At 41.1% G+C, this 20606-nt stretch overlaps 1 protein-coding gene across 1 annotated transcript; it reads right to left on the bottom strand.

Annotated features, from left to right (window-relative positions):
- Positions 1–321: 321 nt before the first annotated feature.
- On the bottom strand, positions 322–20350 carry LOC113227668 (zinc finger protein 330 homolog). The gene is made up of 7 exons (XM_026460637.1): positions 20084–20350; positions 12462–12612; positions 9665–9776; positions 9413–9532; positions 7559–7723; positions 607–681; positions 322–520 (listed from the first exon to the last, which is right to left on the bottom strand). The coding sequence occupies exons 1-7, from the start codon at positions 20221–20223 to the stop codon at positions 369–371; spliced, it is 915 nt and encodes a 304-aa protein (XP_026316422.1). The 5' UTR covers positions 20224–20350; the 3' UTR covers positions 322–368.
- Positions 20351–20606: the final 256 nt, after the last annotated feature.

The raw sequence follows: 20606 nt of genomic DNA, 5'->3' as shown, positions 1-20606 counted from the left end.
CTTACACGCGTACCTATATTTTATGTGCACGTCCAAATGTCAAAATGGTTGATCTTGTAAGAATAAATAATTAGAAGAATCAGTAAGTTAAATGATATTTGTTGTAGGTCCGTATTTTTCCGAACAGAATATTTTATTATAGTAGCAACGAAAACTGATAATAAAAGTAGATTCCTCTTTCCCACTACCATCACCGAGGAAAGTTTTTCAAGGGTTTGGTGTAACGGTGTTTCTCGTATATTAGGCTGCATTTCACTTAAATTTAGTGTTCAGCAAATTCAAATAGAAATAATAAGCCACATTATGTAATAAAATACTCAATATATTGAAGTAAGCAAACGATCGTAAACGATAACGATCCCACTTATTCACTTGACGCTGGAGGAGCCGGCCGCGGCCGCGGGCAGAGGCGACGAGCCGGACCTCTCCTCCTCTGAGTCGGACTCTTCGTCAGACACCTCGTCCCCTTCCTCCTCGGAGTCCGAATATGAATAGTCCTCACCTTCGGCGCCGTAGTCTCCTGCGTACCGTGCAAAGGTATAAGTAAAAATAAATTAGTCGCTCGTTCAAATTTGAGGATTGCATAAATGACAGCAAATAAGCCACCTGCATCTCCGTATCCCGCGTCGTCGTCGTCGTCGTCCTGCGCCACGCCCTGGCGCCCGTAGCGGTGCGTGCGCGCTGTATAACAACATGTTACCGGTCAAGTCAATAGGCTTGAGGAGTGATTGAACTACGAACTGTTAAGAATGAATTCCCAACACTAATCGAAAGGGTCTAGTCCTTTTTGCACGATCTTAATGCCGACTCCACACGCTTGCCAAACCATAGCAAGCGCTCGCAAGCACAAACGTGTGGATGGTGCGTTTGGATTGACTTTTATGTCAATGCGCTCGCGTGAGCTTGCATGGGTTTGTCGCCAGTCCGTTCCGTGTCGGTTATAAAAAATTTTGAAATTAATAATGTTATTTCTATTGTAATTAATTCCTCCTTACTAATTCAAATTCAAAATAATTTTTATTTCATAGGTAAGCATTATTACACTTGAAATCGTCACAATGGTTAAACTCTACCGCTCATTCGTAAGGCAGATTCCCCTAAGAAGAATGAGCAAGAAACTCTAGGGGTTGCTCTTTGTAAATAACATTTACAATATTTTTTTATTTGAAACATCAGATTGAGACTACCTCCATGAGCTAAACGGGTTACTACCACGGATTTTTGTCATCCAAGTACGCAGAAGTTGTATAATAACCTTTGGTATAAAGTTTTTGTTTCACTATAGTTTTAAACTTCGTGAAAGGCAAATTTTGTATATCAACCGGAATCTTGTTATAGAAGCGTATACATTGCCCCTTAAATGATTTTTTGACTTTGTGAAGACGACTATCAAGAAAAGCTAGTTTATTTCTATTCCTCGTATTAATGTTATGTCTGTCACTATTTTTCATAAAGAAACTACTATTCCTTTTAACATAAATTACATTTTCATAAACGTACTGTGAGGCTAGTGTAAGAATGTTAATTTCCTTAAACTTGTCTCTCAAAGATACTTTGGGGCCCAGATTGTAAATTGCCCTAACTGCACGTTTCTGCAGGACAAAGATTATATTGACATCGGCGGCATTACCCCAACGCAAAATGCCGTATGTCATTAGACTGTGAAAGTAGCTGAAGTAATAAAAAAGGTTCTGCTCCTTTTCACTTTTGATTCCATTGTGCACAAATCAAAGGAAGCTTGCGGCAAGCGTTTGGCACGTATCCATACGTTTGTGCTAATTAGTACCGTTTAAGAACTGTCGACAGGCAGAAGTTTCTTTTCTGCCACGTTGCACTTGCACAGTGGGCCTTTTGGCGAAATCGGATTTTTATCCGTTTTCGTGAACATGGCCTATCAATTTGAAATGGAAATCTTGATTTTTGATGGAGGGAATTTACTCAGACAACTAAATTCAATCAATTTGATGATGATGATGATGAATGTTATTTTGCTGCAACGAGCTGAATTTATTGGAGGTTTGTTTACCTTGTTTGAAAATTTTGAATGGAAAAACATTTTTAAAAATGGATATCTCAATTCTCGAGAGATTGCCCCTATAGGGTACGTACGGTATTTGTTGATCGCAGGTATTGTTCTTCAAGGCGGGTAATGATAAGTCCATTTTACGTACACTGTTAGTTTATTATACATTGTAAGTTCATTACAGAAGGGCACAGGCACAGCACAGGCAAGAAGTTCGTTAGCTAAGGCAGAAAGGATGTTATTAGCGGATATTTACGTAAGCGCGAATAACAGGTAAGCGAACAAGCAAGCGTCTCATGCCATGGTCAGCGGGCGACTGGCGGCCTTCCGACGCGACAGCTAACTACATAAGTAAGTACTTTATACATATTACATTATTATATCTAACTATGTAATTTACTTAATTACTGTGCTTATATTACTATTACATATTACATTACCTTAACCATTTTAACCTACGTATATTTACTTATGTAATTTATTTATTAATTAATTTAAGTAGCCATGGCAGCGTGTCGTACACGTGTGGTGTGGACCACTCCCCTCCAGAGACCGTCAAGGGCGATAGTAATTTGGGCACCGCACCTCTCTTCCAGATCGTGTTTTTGTGACAACATTTTCCTTTTCAGGTAACAGTATTTTTTTCTTCGGCCTTTGGACTGCTATCGTTGGTAAGTATGAATGCTGGCTTGAGTCTGTGGATCGTGACTGTTGTTGGTTTACCTTGTATCACCTATGTACACACTTTTCCATTTCTTTTTAGCACTTCGTAAGTATGGGCCTTTATAAGCTGGTTGCAGAGCTCCTTTAACGGCGTTTCCTAGTAGATAAACATGAGTGGTGTTGGCTAGTTCTTTAAATTTGTATATAAAGAACTAGCCAACACCATTGATCTATTACAGTGACGTGAGGCAGGTTGCCGGTGGGATGAACAGCGCCGCACTCTGACGGGGACTGTAGGGCAGGACCTCTCGCTGCCGAGCGTGGTTGCCGCCATGCTCGATAGCGAGGAGTCCTGGGAGGCGGTGGCCCCCTTTTGCGCAGAGGTTATGTCGCAAAAGGAGGCCGCGGAGCGGGTGCGCGAGGACGCGGCGGACGCGCACCCGCTCCGGCGACGCCGCACTCTGACGGGGAGAAGGCGAAGGCAGTTCGCTTCTCGCCTGATCCCCTAGTGAGACTAGCGGGCTCTGGACAGGAACTCCGGAGCCCGGCCTTGCACGGCCTCACTCTCTGGGGGGCGGGTCGAAGGACAACCGACTCGCCCCTCCGTTGGCGCGCGAGCCCTAGCGTAAAAGCTAGGGCGGCCGGGCGGCGTCGTAGTGAATGTTCACTGATCCCACGGCGCCGACTCAACGGGGGGTTAGTGGGGTAGGCCCTCCAGTCTGGAGGGAGAGTCCCCACATAAAGCTCATTCGAATTGTCTGCTTTTGTATGGCCGTCAAGCAATATCGATCACCTTCTGACACCGGTAAGGGTCATATTAGGTCCTATTATGCACGAACATAAATCCGCCGTGTGGAAGTCGTAATGAGCCTAGTAATGAAGATACATGCCGCTCTTTGGTCGCTGACAGGCACGGCAAGTCTTTGTCCTTTCTCGGCAATCCTTTTTATTCCTGGCCATACGAAGAGCTGAGTACCCAGTAAATGTAGGCTTTCGAATATTTGCTTCCTCATTGCTTTGGTGGGGTATGGCCTAAGACTCTGGTCATTAAAATCACAGTATAATTCCGTATTTGTGCCCGGGAGTGCAATTTTTCTCAAATCGAGAGATGTTTCGCCGTCCAGAAGTTGCTTCGGTTCCGGGTCTGTGATTTGTGTTTTAGCTAGTGTTTCTAAATTTACAGGCTGTACTATCTCTTATAGTCGGGAGAGGGTGCCGGCTACGACGTTATCTTTTCCCGATATATGTTGTGAATTGGCCAATATAATCTAAGCGTCAGAACTATCGTGGCGAACACTTGTTTTTTCATATATTGAATGCGAAAGAGATAGGCTTATGATCGGTATACACTGTAAAGTGTCTTGCTTCTAGCAAGTGTCTAAAGTACCGTATGCCTTCATAAATCGCTAAGAGCTCTCTGTCATAAGGTGAGTATTTCTGTTGCGATGGACTGAGCTTTCGGCTGATGAAGGCGAGCGGTTCCCAGGCGCCGCCCTTGTATTGTTGGAGGGCTGCGCCAATGGCTGTGTCTGACGCATCTGTGACGAGTGCCATTCTTGCGTTTAGGTCTGGGTGCGCCAAAAGTGTAGCTTGACATAAGCTTTCTTCAGTTTTGGCAGCACCAGGGATTAATTCTTTGTAAAAATTTAGCATCCCTAGGAATCTCCTGAGTTGTTTTACTGTCTTCGGTACTGGGAATTCTTTGATGGCTTCAGCTTTCCCGTTTAGTGGCTTGATTCCTTTTGATTTTTGATTGACTTTTGATTGATTCGATTTACTGCTGATGCTTCGAAGATGCACACACGTATTAATCACCATGCAATATTCTTGGAGTTTGGTGAAAAGTTGGGGGAGGTGAGTTTCAAGTGTCCGTTCGTCGTGTGAGAACACTAAGAAGTCGTCTAGACAGGCGTAGTAGAAGTCTAGACCTTGGGTGATCTTGTCTACGAATCGTTTAAACGTTTGGCCCACGTTGCGCAGACCGAACACCATACATGGAAATTCATAGAGGCCGAATGGCGTAGTAATAGCTGTCTTTGGTATATCGCTTTCGTTCACATGTATCTGGTAGTACGCCTTGACCAAATCGATCGTCGAGAATACGTGGCAACCAGTTATTATGTGTAAAATCTCGAATTGGGTAGCGATCTGGGATTGTATGGGCGGTCAATCGCCACATGGTCGCCATCCGTTATCCTTTTTTAGAGCAAGGTGGAGAGGTGATAACCATGCTCTTTCTGAGGGTCTTGCGGTACCGTTTTTCAACATGTCTTCAAACTAGGTTTTTGTTACTTTCAGTTTGTCCGGTGCCAGTTTTCGAGCAGCAGAGCAGCCAAGAGGGCCCGTCGTAGTCCTAATAGGGTGGGCGGTGTGTGTTGTTGGTGAGCGAATCCCGGCTGGGCGTATTATCTCTGGGAAACTACGAAGTAATTCGTGGTATCTGGATTTACCTATTGTAGTCTTGACTGATGAGATATTGTATGACCGTGAGACTGGTGCTTCTGTTGTCGCTATTGCTGTTGTACTATCTATAAGGCGTTTGTTTCGACAGTCAACTACCAAAGCGTAGAATGATAAGAAGTCGACGCCGATGATAGCCTACGTGACGTTTGCGAAGGACGTTTCCTTCCACGGGCAAGTGATTTTGTAATCAGAAGATGCTTAATTTATTCTAAAAACAATTATTTTGGTTTTATATGAATTTCGAGAAAACATTTGCGGCTTTTACTTGGTGCGATATATTTGTGATCCTTTGTTAGTACGCCATGAATATTGAACGAACGCACTTCTGTATAATGCATTCAGTTTCGTGGTTCGGCCGCTTGTACATTTCTTTGGCCAAATTTAACATTTAGTGATGTATACGTTAGGCAACACTGTACTCGATTCAGGTCGATTTTGAAAAGAAAGAGACGAAAATTATTATAACCTCAGTATATTATAAAAATATTCTATAACTCTTTTTTTATAACGTTTCGTTTTCTTTTCAGTTTTGTAGCATCTATTATCAGTAGTATCTGTGTAGGAGTATGTATGAGTTCGTTGTTTTCGAGGACGAAGGTCGTCTAGTTTATCCCACCTACGATGCTATCCAAATATGCAGAGTAGCAGAAATCCGAGAAATAATAAACAAATCACAAACATTTCATACGAGGCCGTCATGAAGTAAACCTATTTTGATTAATAAGATTTTACCATATTCTGTCAGCAGCAATATTTTCATTTGTCTTGCTATTCATCAATTTGATCAATTACCAACAGAAAACCATCTAGTAAAATTAATTAGGGCAGTCGCAAGTTCATATTTTGACGTGCGCTTTCATTATTTAAATTAATCGATAAGATCTTCTATTACAAAAAGATGTTATATAATAAGCTCATTTTATTAGAAGGACAATCATTTTAATATTTCAAGTCGATTAAGACTTTTTTTAAGTAATCAACATTTAATAAAAACAAGTAAAAAAAAGGACTTTAACCATTGACCTACCAATAAATGGACGTCGGGTTCGGGCTAAAAAGTGTCCGCACCTATAGGGCGTTAAAATCGCATACAGAGCGTCAATCGCGCAAAAGTCTTCGTTAGTTCAACTGACAGCGCGGATGTCAATCATACAGTATCATATAATAATAACTTGTAAAAATTACTGCAGTAAAGTATGAAAACAGGATTTTGTATCATATTTTCACTAAACAAATATATTGTGTTATCATAGTTCTCATTCAAAAGTGTTATTTTGTATAGTTCTAAAGTATTTAATTTATATTTATATGAGTCGTAAATATAAATTACAGAAGCACACAAAATAATCACATAGCTAACTGTCGTTTTTCTACTCATTGCATGCGCAAAAGATGGAAAGAGACCCATTACGTCAGTTTCAAGAAGTTTATATAAACTTCTTGGTCATTTTCAATTGTTCGAACCACAAGCGATTGAAATATTTAGAAGAAACTATAGAGTCGCTTTGATTTTAATCTTATTTTAAAATGATATTTTTAATTAAACGTTAGCAATAACCTAAGAGGATGGAAAAAATATATAAGTAACAAAATATTGTTGTATTCGTATTACGGCTTGGGTTTAATATTACCTATCAGAAGTCAGAAAATACATTTGCCCGAAATACCGTTAGCTCGAATTTTCATAATGTAAAGTGTATTTTTTTTTTTTACGCAAAATAGGCGCCTTGACGTCGAGTTGCGGACACCAGCCCGTTACACCAGCATGTATTTCTTTAAGAAGATTACAAAACAAAAGCTAATTTTGTCTTTGTGAAAAGCATCAAAATTACTCTAAAGCGTAATTGTTTTATTATAAATCGGTTTTTTGAGTTTACGTTTAGTTGGAATGGTAAAAGTATATTGGTATACGTGAAATACTGGTGTTATGATGGCAAATCTTTCCTTGATGTAGTGTATCGGTGGACAGTTGGTAACATACTACATAAAATAAAGTGTGAATCACGTATTTAAGTTAAAGTGCGGCACGTGGCTAAAGTAGATCGCCGCGTGCGCAGAGTTTTACCGAAGAATGTATGAGACTACAAATATATCATAAAAATTATAAATTCCATAATATTGTTTTCTTTACCCGTAATTTTATATTTCCTGTCCTCCTTCAAAAATCACGATATGCAGTTGTAAAACATGTCAGAGTCCAACGTGGACTTTCCGAGAACACCGCTGTTAATATTTAAGATATATACAATAATGACACTAATGCAACTTTTTTAAATAAAAATAAATTAAATGTCTGTTGTTCGTTGAGTGAGAATGATTATGTCTGGTAATGAATGACACAGTATAGCGTGCCCGTGCCTATAGAAAATATCATGGCCTTAGTGGTACTAGTGACCGGTGGGTACTGACTGGACATGCTGAGATCCGCAGTCAGGTGCGTGGTGTAGCCGCACTTGGGGCAGGGCGGCAGGCCGCGGCGGTCGGCCTTCACGCCGCGCCGCCGCACGTGCTCGTCGCAGAAGCACGTCTTGCAGCGCAGACACGAGTATTGCCCCAGTCGGTTGCATGACTGACCTGCAATAGCACGGTTTCTTCACGCTACAGAAAAGAGTCCATACTTCATTTGTATCTGCTGATATTATTTTCAATTCCGTTAAACTCTGAGATGAAATCCAAGTCCAAAAATGTAAACAAAGGTGATGCCATTACAGAAAAATATTTTACGAATAGTGAAACAGTGAGTGGAACAGTCAAAAGGGCTAAAAATGAATGCAAGATCGTTTTATATTGTTTTTAAATTGTGCGCATATACAGACAAAATATTATCAAATCATATTTCTATTTAAAACACCATATTTAATAAGATAATCTCAAAAACTATTTCCTGTGGAAAGATTTTTTATCCTATTGGCAATGTTTCAGGTATGAAAAACCTTTGGCTGTCCTTTTTGTTTATTCGATTTTTTATTATTTGTTATATATAACACAAATACTTTTAAGCAGGAGTGTGAATAATTTATGGCTACAATATTATTTTATTTTGTTTCATTTTAACGTATTGGAAGACCAACGGCTATCTTACAGAGGAAAAACTGAACACCGATAAACACACGTTAAGTTGATTAATGAGCATTAAATTAACATACTACATAACTAGTAACTATACTATAATACTTTATTAAATGAAATATTTTATTATTAAAAATAATAAAATTGAAATAATAACTTGGTTCATTACCAAATAGAGTTTAAAAAATGAAAAGTCAGTTTTTGATCGATAGGGATGGGTCAGGTTGTTGGGTTGCATCAGTGCATCAACGCGATTTTCCTGCTTCATTAGGTTTCTGGCGGTTATCGTTATCGAATGTGTTCCTTGCTGCGTATGCGTCATGTTGAGATTTTGTTTTTAATTGTTGAGTTTTCGTTTTGTGTTATTTTTTTGGTTGAGTTTGGTTTCACACTGTTGTTACATTTATGTTTGCTTGCGTTCATGTGAACACAACCACTATGGAGGCAGAAAAAGACCACGGCCTGTATTGTCCGTAACCGAGAATGTTACGATAATGAATGTCTACAATTAGTCGGTGTGCGAGTGTGCCAATAAAACTGCTGAGATTCTGGGAATATCTGAAATAACCGTTCGAAGAATTTTGTGTAATTTACTTAGGGCCGTGATCCTTCTCGATTCCTGGTCATTCTTGAATTGATAATATTTTTTTAATAATATCAAGTGACGGGACAAGTCGTGCGCCTGATGGTAAACTACACGCCTGTCCATAACAGTTGCAATGCCACTCAGGGCTTTAAATCGCAAAGATCTGATTGGCACTGCCACTGCGCCCGTCACCCTGAGACTTAAGATGACACCAGCACCCTTACCCTACAAAACCGGAACCCAGTAATGCTGATATTACTGCTTGGCGGCAGAAGTGGTAGTACTACCCTGGACGAACTCTTTCACAAGAAGCTCTACTGCTACTAAAATTTTATGACACAAAATGATTCAAAACAGTTTTGTAAATTGTTTAACCCAAAAGAGTATAATTCAATTATAATTTCTTGGTCGGAATAGAGTGAATCCTGTTAATAAACGAACATGGGAAAAAAGGTTTGTAATCTATGAGATGTCACTTTGACAGTGACAGTTGTTTGTTTACATTTTTGGACTTCCGACTCCGTCTCTGAGTTTAAATAGGTAGGTATATCGCATTACATGTGCGCAACATATCAAATTTCATGTTTGCAAGATTGCTCTTCACTTACACTTGTAGTTTTCAGACTCGAGCACCTGGCAAGAGGCCTGGTGCTCGAATTGGTCGTCCTCGCAGAGGAAACCGCGGCAGAAGCAACACTGGAACACGCGGCCACCGTGCTCCCACACGCCTGTACAATAAAGTTTGAAACACCTTAATTAAGTAACTTGTACTAACTTGGGTTATTTGCAAACATCTATGGCACAAGGCCAAATAAGACAAGGGTCATCACAAACACAAATCGCCACACAGTGGCACTGACCTCTCTCACACTCCAGGCAGACGGCATCCATGAGGGGACAGGTGCAGGCGTGTGTGGTGAGGCACTTGCGCCCATGACACACCCACGCCTCGCAGAAGTCACAGATGGCGCCCTGTAAATGCATCGATGTTAATACCTTAACAACTCTTAGTGTTTTTATTATATTGTAAATGTGCAAATGTGTTTGTCCTGGTTTTCGGGGATCGGTCCCTGTTACCGGCAGCCAGGACCTCCTTGATATGACATTGACCGCAGACTTTAATATGGCGCTAATGTTAAGTACAAACAGGGTAAAATTTTGGGTATCCTTAATAACGTGAAGCGATAAATCTCGCTTGGACAGCTTTTAACTCCGTACAAAGAGCAAGTCCAATATTGCATGAAGTATTGCAGTCAGTCACCTTTCGGATGGCGTAGCGAAACATCAACTACAGATTCTCGGCTCGATGGAACGCAAAGCTTCCAAGGAGGCTTACGGGCAACGATAAGGTCCGATCTAAAAGTTCATAGTTTCGCTCACTGGCACAAACTTGCGTGTCTGTTGCTTTTTTCAGAATAACATACTTCGGTGAATGTGCCCTTCAGCACACTCCGTGCGCCCCTTTTTACCGTTGAACACCCAGACGTACGACGGAATATCATCCCTACTTGGTCAATATCATCCCTACAGGCGTACTAAGCGACATCTGGAAATTCGCACTCGCCTCCTCAGTCTTGTAGCTTGACTGCAGACAAGTGCTGTAACGATCTAGTTTGTGACTGTCCCGCTATAGCTAAAACTAAATTTTGTATTGGAAACTAGAATGCATGAAAAAATGAGATCTTATTACAACATTGTGTTAAAGACACGATTGATTAATTTCTATACAATTTGAGATATTCATTATGTTACTAGTATCCGGTTTGTAAATACCAATGGTTTTTATTCGTCTCCCGATATTGTTCTCTTCAGTCAACCCTTTGTCATTTAGAGTGAAATCAAAAGCCATACAAAGTTAAGAAATCTGTAAGTGGGAATTACAATCGGCATCTTTTCTTTTAACGGTAGTTTATACGAAATGAAATACATAAAAAAAACTGAATGTAGTTATGAATTAGATGTAAATATTGTACTTTCAATTTTAAAACAAAGCAAAAATTAATTGAACAAAACCACAGAGAAAATAACATTGATTTTTCATTGAAATTCTGTCGGTTAAGATGGAGACGGACTAGGAATAGCAAAAAAGAAAATTTATATTTTTACGATTCAAAGAGCCAACTCAGCTTGCAGTTTACGGCTGCCGTTTTCCACTGTAGTAAACGTATGAAGAATAAATTCGAAACTGAAATAAGAGGAAGCTAAAATGTTCCTGATTTTCTACAGAATATACTACTACGCATGCTCTTTTAATTATGCTGTGTTAAGTATGAAGTAATTTGTATCTAATTTCAAGATACCATCCCGGACACAACTTTCGAGCCACCTTGAATTTTTACTTTGAAAGACCTAGAACATAAAAATATTGTCTTATCAAGGAAAAAGTTTTTATGCAGTTTTAATGCTGCCAGGTTCCCCCGTTATTATGGTGTGTCGTTGTTCCAAATTTGAATTTACGAATTTGAAACACGGAGAAAAGTTGTGATTCGTCATTGTTTTTAAAGAAATAAGGGAGCGTATGGTGCAAGTCAAAACGAAATAATTTCAATATTTTTTTATTTAATTGTTTTATTTAACAATAAAGGAGTATTACATTGTTTTTCCTCTAAATTTAACCAAATCTCTCGAAGGAATTATGAACACTGCGCCTGAAGTAGCCGCTCAAGCTGTGGCACTTTTGCAGTCTGGACTTAGTCAGCGTAATGTAACACAACTGCATTTCAGTCGTTCCGCTGTTGAAAGGTTATAACCATCGGTACTTAGAGACTGGCGGCTATGTTCGCCGTCAAGGAAGACCACGATTTCGAGTGACAACGGAAAGGCAAGATCGATTTATCTTCAGTCCTGCGTCCTGCCCTAAATGCAATATTTCAACCTTAATAAGTTTCTAAAATAAATAAAATTTATTATTATTATTAATAATTATTATCTTTTATTATGCGCACAACCTAGGCATGGAATTCCCTGGCTGCGACTACTTGCGCTTGCGGCTGTGTTTCGGAGCACATAGAACCTGAGTATCTTTAAGGTGCGACTGTACTCGTTCCAACGAAAACCCTATTTTTGCTCCAGGGCTATGCAGTGGCCAATGGCGAGTTCATTTACTTCAAAAAAATGCAGATTAAATAGTACTGGTAGAGGGAGCAATCATATTACATACAATGAAATTATTTGTTTTAAAATTCAGAGAAAAATAACCGGCACACTACAATGTCTTATTGAGATTCGCTCTGGACCTTTTGGAGGGAAAAGCGTCGTTTTTATTTTGACTTTCAATTATTTTGTGAATTCTAGTTTAAAGTGGAATAGGATAGTGCTATTGTGCCTTAATCGAAGATTAAAACGCGAAATTATACGAATTTGGAACTAAAATACCCGTATCGGCCCGTTTTAAGGAATCCCGAGTCAATCCAAGCACGCCGCCTCAAATTGCCTATCCTCTTTGTAGCGGCCATGTTTACAGAAACAAAATTAAACTTCATGTTTAGGCTTATGGCTTTGCCAAAGCCTTAATAAATTAAAAAAAATGTCTTATTGACACAAAAGATTTGTCAGTTCCGCGGATAACATGCATTAAGAAAAAGTTTCCAAGTAGGTACTTGGAAACTTTTTCTAACATATTAATAAAATAGATGTTCTGTGGTTTTATTTACATACCACCATGCCGAGGCCTGTAGTGTAGAGGCCAGGATGGCGCACGACGCAATCGCCGGATTTCAGCATGCACTTTATCTTGCCGCACGCAGCACACGCCGGCAGGCGCTGCACAGCCTGGCAGAAGTAGCAAAACGCGCGGCTCTTTTGCTTCCTATCCAACACATTTAGACATAGTTGTACGCCTCAAAATCACTTATTACCTTAAATCTCTTCACACAGAAAAATCACCATATAGCATGTAAAAAGACCCTTAATGAAAAAAACAATCATGTACTCTGCCCATCGTTACTATTATTTTCTAGTATGAGGGCCATGTCTGGGAATGATATTTAAGGAGATATTGAGGAACAAGGTGGAATTTTTTTCATGCCAAAGTTATATGGAGATCGCTTGGCTATCGCGCTCGATATAAACGTATATACTAGATCAAACTGAACGCTAAACACACTCACATCATATTCTCTAGTCACACTCATGCCATTCTGGTGCTAGCGTTATATTGCACGTCTAAAATAACAAATATCTAACTGTTTATTCCCAGTAGTTCTGTGTACTCAGTTCCACGTGGAACAATTGTATTGTAATCCCAAAGTTCGATACATTGAACCAGCCTTTTTAAATATCTAAACATAGACTTCAATGTCGGATCATAACCATGTAAGATTTAATGTGGAGACAGAAGGTGCCCGCCACACCCCACTACATTTAGGAATCCGAGGGATTCAGCCTTGAATGTCTATAGAGAAACACTAAATCTCTTAGCCTGGAGTTAGCTGTTGAAGAATCTCGTGGAGGAATGCCAAACTCAGAAAGCTAAGAGAAAAAACTCGAAAACTTCATATTGAAGAGTTCCAGAGTGGGCCGAGCAAACGAAGAAGTGGGAGACCTGTAAGAGGAAGGTCCAGTGGCCTAGCCTTAGCGAAAAGAAAGAAAAGGCTCAGACCATTTCAATTTATTAACAAGTAAAAAACGAAAAGGCTGTAACAAAATAATAAAATGATATAAAATGTGCCATTAGTATAAAACACTCCCTACTAGACAGTCCATAAAGAGTCCTGACACTTACCCCAAGACGGCCTATATATAGGTACATTCTAATGTTTAAAAACAGTAAATCACGAGAAGTCTGAGTTTTACATGATTTATGAGCACGTCCCCTTGCTTTGAGAATTTTGATGGGAATGATGGCGGAACGAACCAACGTAAGAATAGTGAAAGGAAAAAAGAATTCGCGAGCCATTGAAGATTTTAAAAGGAACCATTTAAAAAGTGGGATGACGATGAAAGAGGTTTGCAATCATCACAGCCCTAACCAACTAAATATAACAAGGAGATAAGGAAGGCCGAGCGAGCATTTGAAGGTGGATCTGTGAGGAAATTGCCGGTGCTCCTCAAAGTACACGTCTCCATAGAGTGCTTGCCAAAGCAAACTCTTATCAACTAGGGCTGTTAAAAAAGCCTATGGGACTTATCGACTTCTACGACAGGAACCCTTGAGCTTGAGAAACACCGGAGGATATCTGGCTAATCCTCAACTAGCTCTCCGGTCTGGTGCCAGAGATGGCGGTCGCAGAGTCTTGTGACAATGTCCGGACGTAACTTCCAACTCAAAGGGCAACTCACATGTCCCGCGCGTCTACTCCCCTTGGTCGTCGTGTAGGCTCTGAGGCGTCTTGGTACTCGGAACACTGCGCCCGGCCCGGATGGAATCCCGGCCAGGGCGTGAGTGTTGGCTCTCTATGCCGATTGGTGAACAGCATTATACAGTTGGCCTGTTCCCGTCCGGCCGGAAGTCGACGAGGATGGTCCTCATAAAGAAGGAATGTCGATTCGCAGATTCTCTCTCTGCGTACCGACCAATATGCCTGCTGGATGAGCCGGCAACCCATGAAGGGACAGGTGCAGGCGTGTGTGGTAAGGCACTTGCGCCCATGACACACACACGCCTCGCAGAAGTCACAGATGGCACCCTGTAAATGCATCGATGTTAATACCTTAAAAACACAACTCTTAGTGTTTTTATATACTGTAAATGTGCAAATGTGTATGTCCTGGTTTTCGGGAACCGTCCCTGTTACCGGCAGCCAGGACCTCCTTGATATGACATTGAGCGCAGACGTTAATATGGCGCTAATGTTAAGTACAAACAGCAGCCAAAAATTTGGGTATCCTTAATAACCTGAAGCGACAAATCTCGCTTGGACAGCTTTTAACTCCGTACAAAGAGCAAGTCCAATATTGCATGGAGTATTGCAGTCAGTCACCTTTCGGATGGCGTAGCGAAACATCAACTACAGATTCTCGGCTCGATGGAACGCAAAGCCAGGAGGCTTACTGACAACGATAAGGTCCGATCTAAAAGTTCATAGTTTAGCTCACTGGCGCAAACTTGCGTGTCTGTTGTTTTTTTTCAGAATAATATGCTTCGGTGAATGTGCCCTTCAGCACACTCCGTGCGCCCCCTTTTACCGTTGAACACCCAGACGTCCGACGGAATATCATCCCTACTTGGTCAATATCATCCCTACAGGCGTACTAAGCGACATCTAGCAATTTGCCCTCGCCTTCTCAGTCTTGTAGCTTGACTGCACACAAGTGCTGTAACGATCTAGTTTGTGACTGTCCCGCTATAGCTGAAACTAAAACCCTAAAATATCTTGGCGTAATTATAAACCTTTCTCCAACCTCACATAGAGATGCTAACTTCAAGATTAAGGAAGTTAATATACACTTTTAAAAATGTCAGACATGTTGCAGGTGCTAGATTAATTAAACAGTTATATCTAGCACTTGTTCAGTTAATATTGGGATATTGTATTACTGTCAGGGGTGGTCTTCAAAAACTATTATGAAGCCCCTAGAAATAGAACAACGAGCAATTCTCAAGGTCAGCACTTTTCGATCATATTTATTCCCCACACACGTATTATATCAGACATGTAAAGTCTTGTCGATGCGTAAGCTGTTTATATTGCTCACAATCATTAGGCAAAAATCTAATTTAAAAACTAACAAACATCTCAAAAAATTCAGGCGACGTAACGCTATGCGCTATACCGTACAATGACATACCAAAATTTAAACATAAATATGTAAATAAATATTGTTGCTTTTTGGGTCCACATCTATTTAATAAAATTAATCAAACAATCGATATACATTTAATAAACAAAAGAGAATGTAAACATAGAATTGCAATGTCGATTCGCAGATCCTCCCTCTGCGTACCGACCAATATGCCTGCTGGATGCAATCTGTTCGAAAGAACACTTGCCGAGCGGCTCAACGGGCTTCTGTCGCGAGTAGGGCCCGACCTATCGGAAGACCAGTTCGCCTTCCAACAGGCACGGTCGACAGTGGTTGCGACGCGACACACGCTGTCGAAGCAGGTACTATCTCGGGGCGGAATGGCCTTGGCGATAAGCCTGGATATCGTCAACGCCTTCAACTCCTTGCTCTGGTGGACCGTTAAGGAGGCGCACAAGTATCACCAAGTGCCTCCGTACCTGAAGCGAGTTGTCGGGTCCTACCTAAGCGACAGGTACATTACCCGGGTCGGGATGGCGCAAGTCTCCGCAGTGAGATCATGTATGGGGTTCCGCAGGGGTCCGTCTTAGGATCACTCCTTTGCAACCTCGCATACGATGCAGTCTTGAGGTTCGAACTGCCCCCGGACGTGCATCTGGTGTGTTGCACTTTGAAGGACTTCGAGAGGACCATCCGCCTCGCAGAGCTCGGGATATTTCGCGTCGTCGAAAAAATCGAGGAGCTGGGTCTGTGGGTAGTGCCTCAAAAAACTGAGGCGCTGTGGTGCCATAAGCTCCCACGAGGGAGGTAACCACCCAGTTTCTCGATTTGCAACGTCCAGGTAGGGCAGTACTTAAAGTACTTGCGCCTCATACTAACAGCCGCTGGGACTTCGAGGAGCACTTCCGGCGTCTGGTTTCCTGGATCGATAGGGTGGCGAGTGCATTGCACCGGTTGCTGCCCAATCTGAGGGGCCCATCCGAGGGAGTTCGCTGCTTATACGGTGGCGTGGTGCGTTCCGTGGCCGCCAGGCGGAGGTAGCTGCGAAGCTGGCAATGTGGTGACGGGCGTTCGAGAAGTGGCGCAAATGGCCGGAGCAGCCATGGATCACGCGTCAGCGCGCCGTCGGTGCGATCCTGCCCATCCTCGAAGTCTGGTGAGCACCAGCGGAAGTCTTCAACACGTTCCGGCTGTGCTACCCATGTCCCATGAGACAGGGAGAGGGTCGATCTCGCTCGGCGGCGGCGTACTTTCGCCAGTACGTTTGGCAGCTGCGAGGGGACGACGGGGCGTTGTGACCCGCTTCGCCGTGACGAGGGGAGAGGGAGGACGTAGCTCCTCCTAGGTGCTGGGGGGGGGGGGGGGTGAGCAAAGTCGATCCCGGATCCCTCCCGCTAGAGCACCCGAGAAGGCCACCGTGGGGTTTTAGCCGGTAGAAGTCGCCGAAGTTAGGAGCAGTAGAACTGCTTGTGAAAGAGTTCATCCAGGGAAGTACTGCCACCTTACCTATTTCTGCCGCCAAGCAATAATAGGATCATTACTGTGTTCCGGTTTTGAAGGGTAAGGGTGCTTGTGAAATTACAGGCACACGGGACTTTTCAACTTATATGTGGTGATGGGCGTAGAGGCACTGCTCCTCAGATCTTTGCGATTTAAAGCTCTGCGTGGCACTACAACTGTTATGGACAGGCGTGTCGTTTACCATCAGGCGCACGACTTGTTCGTCCCATCACTTAGTATCATAAAAAAGTTCTTAAAATAACCTCTCCTCCGTCGCCACCGCGGCGGAGAGGTATCCTAGGAGGATTTCCATACGAAAAAAAACGCCCTCGTGTAGAGGCGCCAGCTGTTCGCGGGATGAACGCCTCGACCATGTGGCCGGCTACCGGGGTAGACGAACGTGTTCATCCCTGCAGCTGACCACAAACCCCGGCGCAAATGCCTACACAAGCCGGGCCCGGACGCCCGCCGTACTCTGGTCTTTCCGGGGAGCCCGTAGTCTCCCTGGATCTCCCTATCTCTCGTGTCAGTAGATAGGGACAACACAGGTGAGGATAGTATTATTCGCATCTATACAGTATTACCCAGGTAAGGGCAGCTCCACATCCGAGAGACATATTATGCCTCTATAGTTTGAAGTGCCAAAGTCAACCAAATAACCACTATTGCCACATTGGCCAGTCTACAACGTATCGTGTGCATGCTAGCAACAGGAGCAACGTCCACTACAGCTAGGGTGGCCCTAGTGCATGGCTTAATCTGACTACCTTGCATAATATTCATACAGCAGGAGGCTGGTACCAGCATGCACAGACTTAAGACCTGGTTAAGGTCTATACGGCTCTTCCAGATATTGAGATCACCCCAAGACTCAATTCTGGAACACTGTACTGGGAATGACTTCTGATGTCATGCTTCCCAAGCAAGCAAAACTATTAGAAAGTCTACCAAGTACAATTTCCAACCAAGTTGAAATGTCCAAATAGGAAGACTGGGAAACTAACAGTCTCACCTGGAAGAATGGTAGCCTTCTTTGGTATAATGATGGGTCAAAGATGGGACCCAACGTGGGCTGTGGTACACACGGCGTGCGACAGACTCAGCGATCTGAACATGGGACAACACTCCTCCATCTTTCAGGCCGAAATGTACGCCATAATTGCTTGTGTGTCTTTGAACCTAATGAGAGACAACATTAACAAGTACATTTATATAAACTCAGATAGTCAAGCCACTCTACATGCGCTAACCTTAGTCCCCCATACATCGAGGATAGTAGAGACCTGTGTAACCATACTGAACTCTCACAATAAGAAAGGAATAATGTGGTCATACGCTGGGTTCCAAGCCACTCTGACAACATCGTGGGTAATGGGGCAGTGGAGGAACTGGCAAAGGCTGGTGTTAGGAAGGCCTTTATTAGTACCCAGCCCTAATAGGGACAGCATACAGACTGGCAAAGCTCATTCTGCTGAATGAGGGCACATAAGTCTCCCGAGAAGTGTGACTACTAGTGTCTTGAGCATTCAAAAGTCCTGATAGCTGCCTATAGTGCTAAACACTGTACAGAAGCTTTGTCACTGAGCTTTAACAAAGCAATGTGGCTTGAATTTGGAGAGAAAAGAGAGAGTATAGATTCTGCCACAATGCGGATGAAACTTGCCTCTTGATGGGGATACAAAGTACTATACTGGGAAGACACTGGCCACAACCAGAGGACATAAAAACTGTCAGGAGTCAGGAAAATCCATCAGGTTTTAAATATGTTGAGGAGCTGCATAGGCCTTGAATGAAGCCATCCTAATAATAAGAATAATAATAGCTGAAAAGTTGCCAGTAATTATTTTTGGTTAATGTGTCTTAAATTTGTCGCAAAATAAGAGGCACCTTTTACCCTAAGTCAACAGGGATATGAACTAAATATATCAGTAACCATATTAAAATGATTCTCAAGAGAAATCAATTCAAAATTTTATGAGCCTGTGCTTGTTTAGATTATTTTGCAGGTCATTGGTTTTCAATTAACATTTAATTATATATATTAATAAAACACTGACCATTTAATTAAGCAATTAGAGTTTAATATAAATAATAATGAAGTATTTTATATTATCACAATGACAACCTGTAGCTGTTGATGTAGTGTAGTTACATTAACAGAGTTCACAAGGATAACTTGTCATTAAATAGTGAAATTCTGAAGCAAATAAAAAAAAATATAATTATTTTTATTTATTCACTTTCATCGGAATATGAGGCAAAATCATCATTTGACCTAGTATCACCTATATGTATAATATTTCAGTTTCAATCATATTATCAATGTTAATGTCTCTGTCAAAAACCACAAAGCCAATATTATTTTAAGTGAAATTGAATTGGCTCGGCGAAAATCAGCTATTAATTGGTTATAACAGTAATATTTAAAAAGAAAAAATAGATTGAGGATGTAAATGTTTTTAAGACATTTCAGACTAACTCAAAATTGCATTTCATTTTAGAATTTGTGCAAAAAGAATACTTGAAATATGTTCCATCATCTCATCTTTCATATTATATAATGCTTCACTAAAATTAATATATTTTTTAAAACTCAATTAGGTTAATAATTGCTTGTTTATTGTTACGTTGATTGCATTCAAAGTTACATACTATAATCTTCCTTAGTTGTCAAATTGGGCCTCTTACTTAGTGATGACAATAGTTTGGTGTACATTATGCATAGCCGAAACATAGCTTGATTAGAGATCTTTTTATACTCTATATACAAAGACTGAATATATAATAACTGAATACTAAATATATAATAAATTTGTTTCTATGAGAATATCTTACATACGTTTGTATTATGTATAAGAATAATCAGGTAAGCATTTGATACAACAGAATGTTTTGTAATCATCCTATTTAAGTCAGGCCCTTGTTAGTGTCCTCTCCTCCACTTATCATTGTCTGTAATCGTTCACTGTACGCTATTCTTGGCTTTTCCTCTCTTATCTTTTCCCTCTACCTTCGTCAATTATAACTTTAAAAAATTCAATAAAATAATAATTCGAGTTTAGTATGAACGAAATTTAATTAATGAATAGTGTTACTTTTGGCACTTGTCGCACTCCATAGGCAGGTTGCACGGATGCTGTGCGAGGTCTACATTATCGCGAGACGCGCGGATCTCCTTCTGCCTTATTTTCTGTTTCTCGGCCTTCTTGCGTTGACCTGTCTTCTTCTTCGGCATTTTCACTCCAGTTCACTAACTGCACACGTCTCACAATACAAATAAAACATGAAAGTAAAAACGAAACATGCAAAAAATCAGCTGATTGTTTCTTTCTTACGTTTGACAAATTTGATGGCAATTTTCGTTCGGGAAAGTGTCCCCCAATTAAAGCGAGGAGTTTCGGTGTTTCATTGTTCATCTATTTACTGAGAAAAGACAAAATAAATACATTAAGGTATTTTCATCAGAGTTAATTAAAATAAAGCATAACGTTATAGGTGTAGTAATAAATCAAATGTTTAGTTAATTAAATGAACATGAAATATATTAAACCATAGAATCAATAACGTACTATTTCAGAACGAAATGTAGAATACTTCCAAAAATAAAAGTTAAATAAA

The sequence above is a fragment of the Hyposmocoma kahamanoa genome, unplaced genomic scaffold, assembly GCF_003589595.1.
Source record: "Hyposmocoma kahamanoa isolate Upper Pololo Valley unplaced genomic scaffold, ASM358959v1 212, whole genome shotgun sequence".
In the NCBI taxonomy this organism is placed as follows: Eukaryota; Metazoa; Arthropoda; class Insecta; order Lepidoptera; family Cosmopterigidae; genus Hyposmocoma; species Hyposmocoma kahamanoa.
The sequence above is the reverse complement of the archived record's forward strand: the minus strand, read 5'-3'. Positions and strand labels throughout refer to the sequence as shown.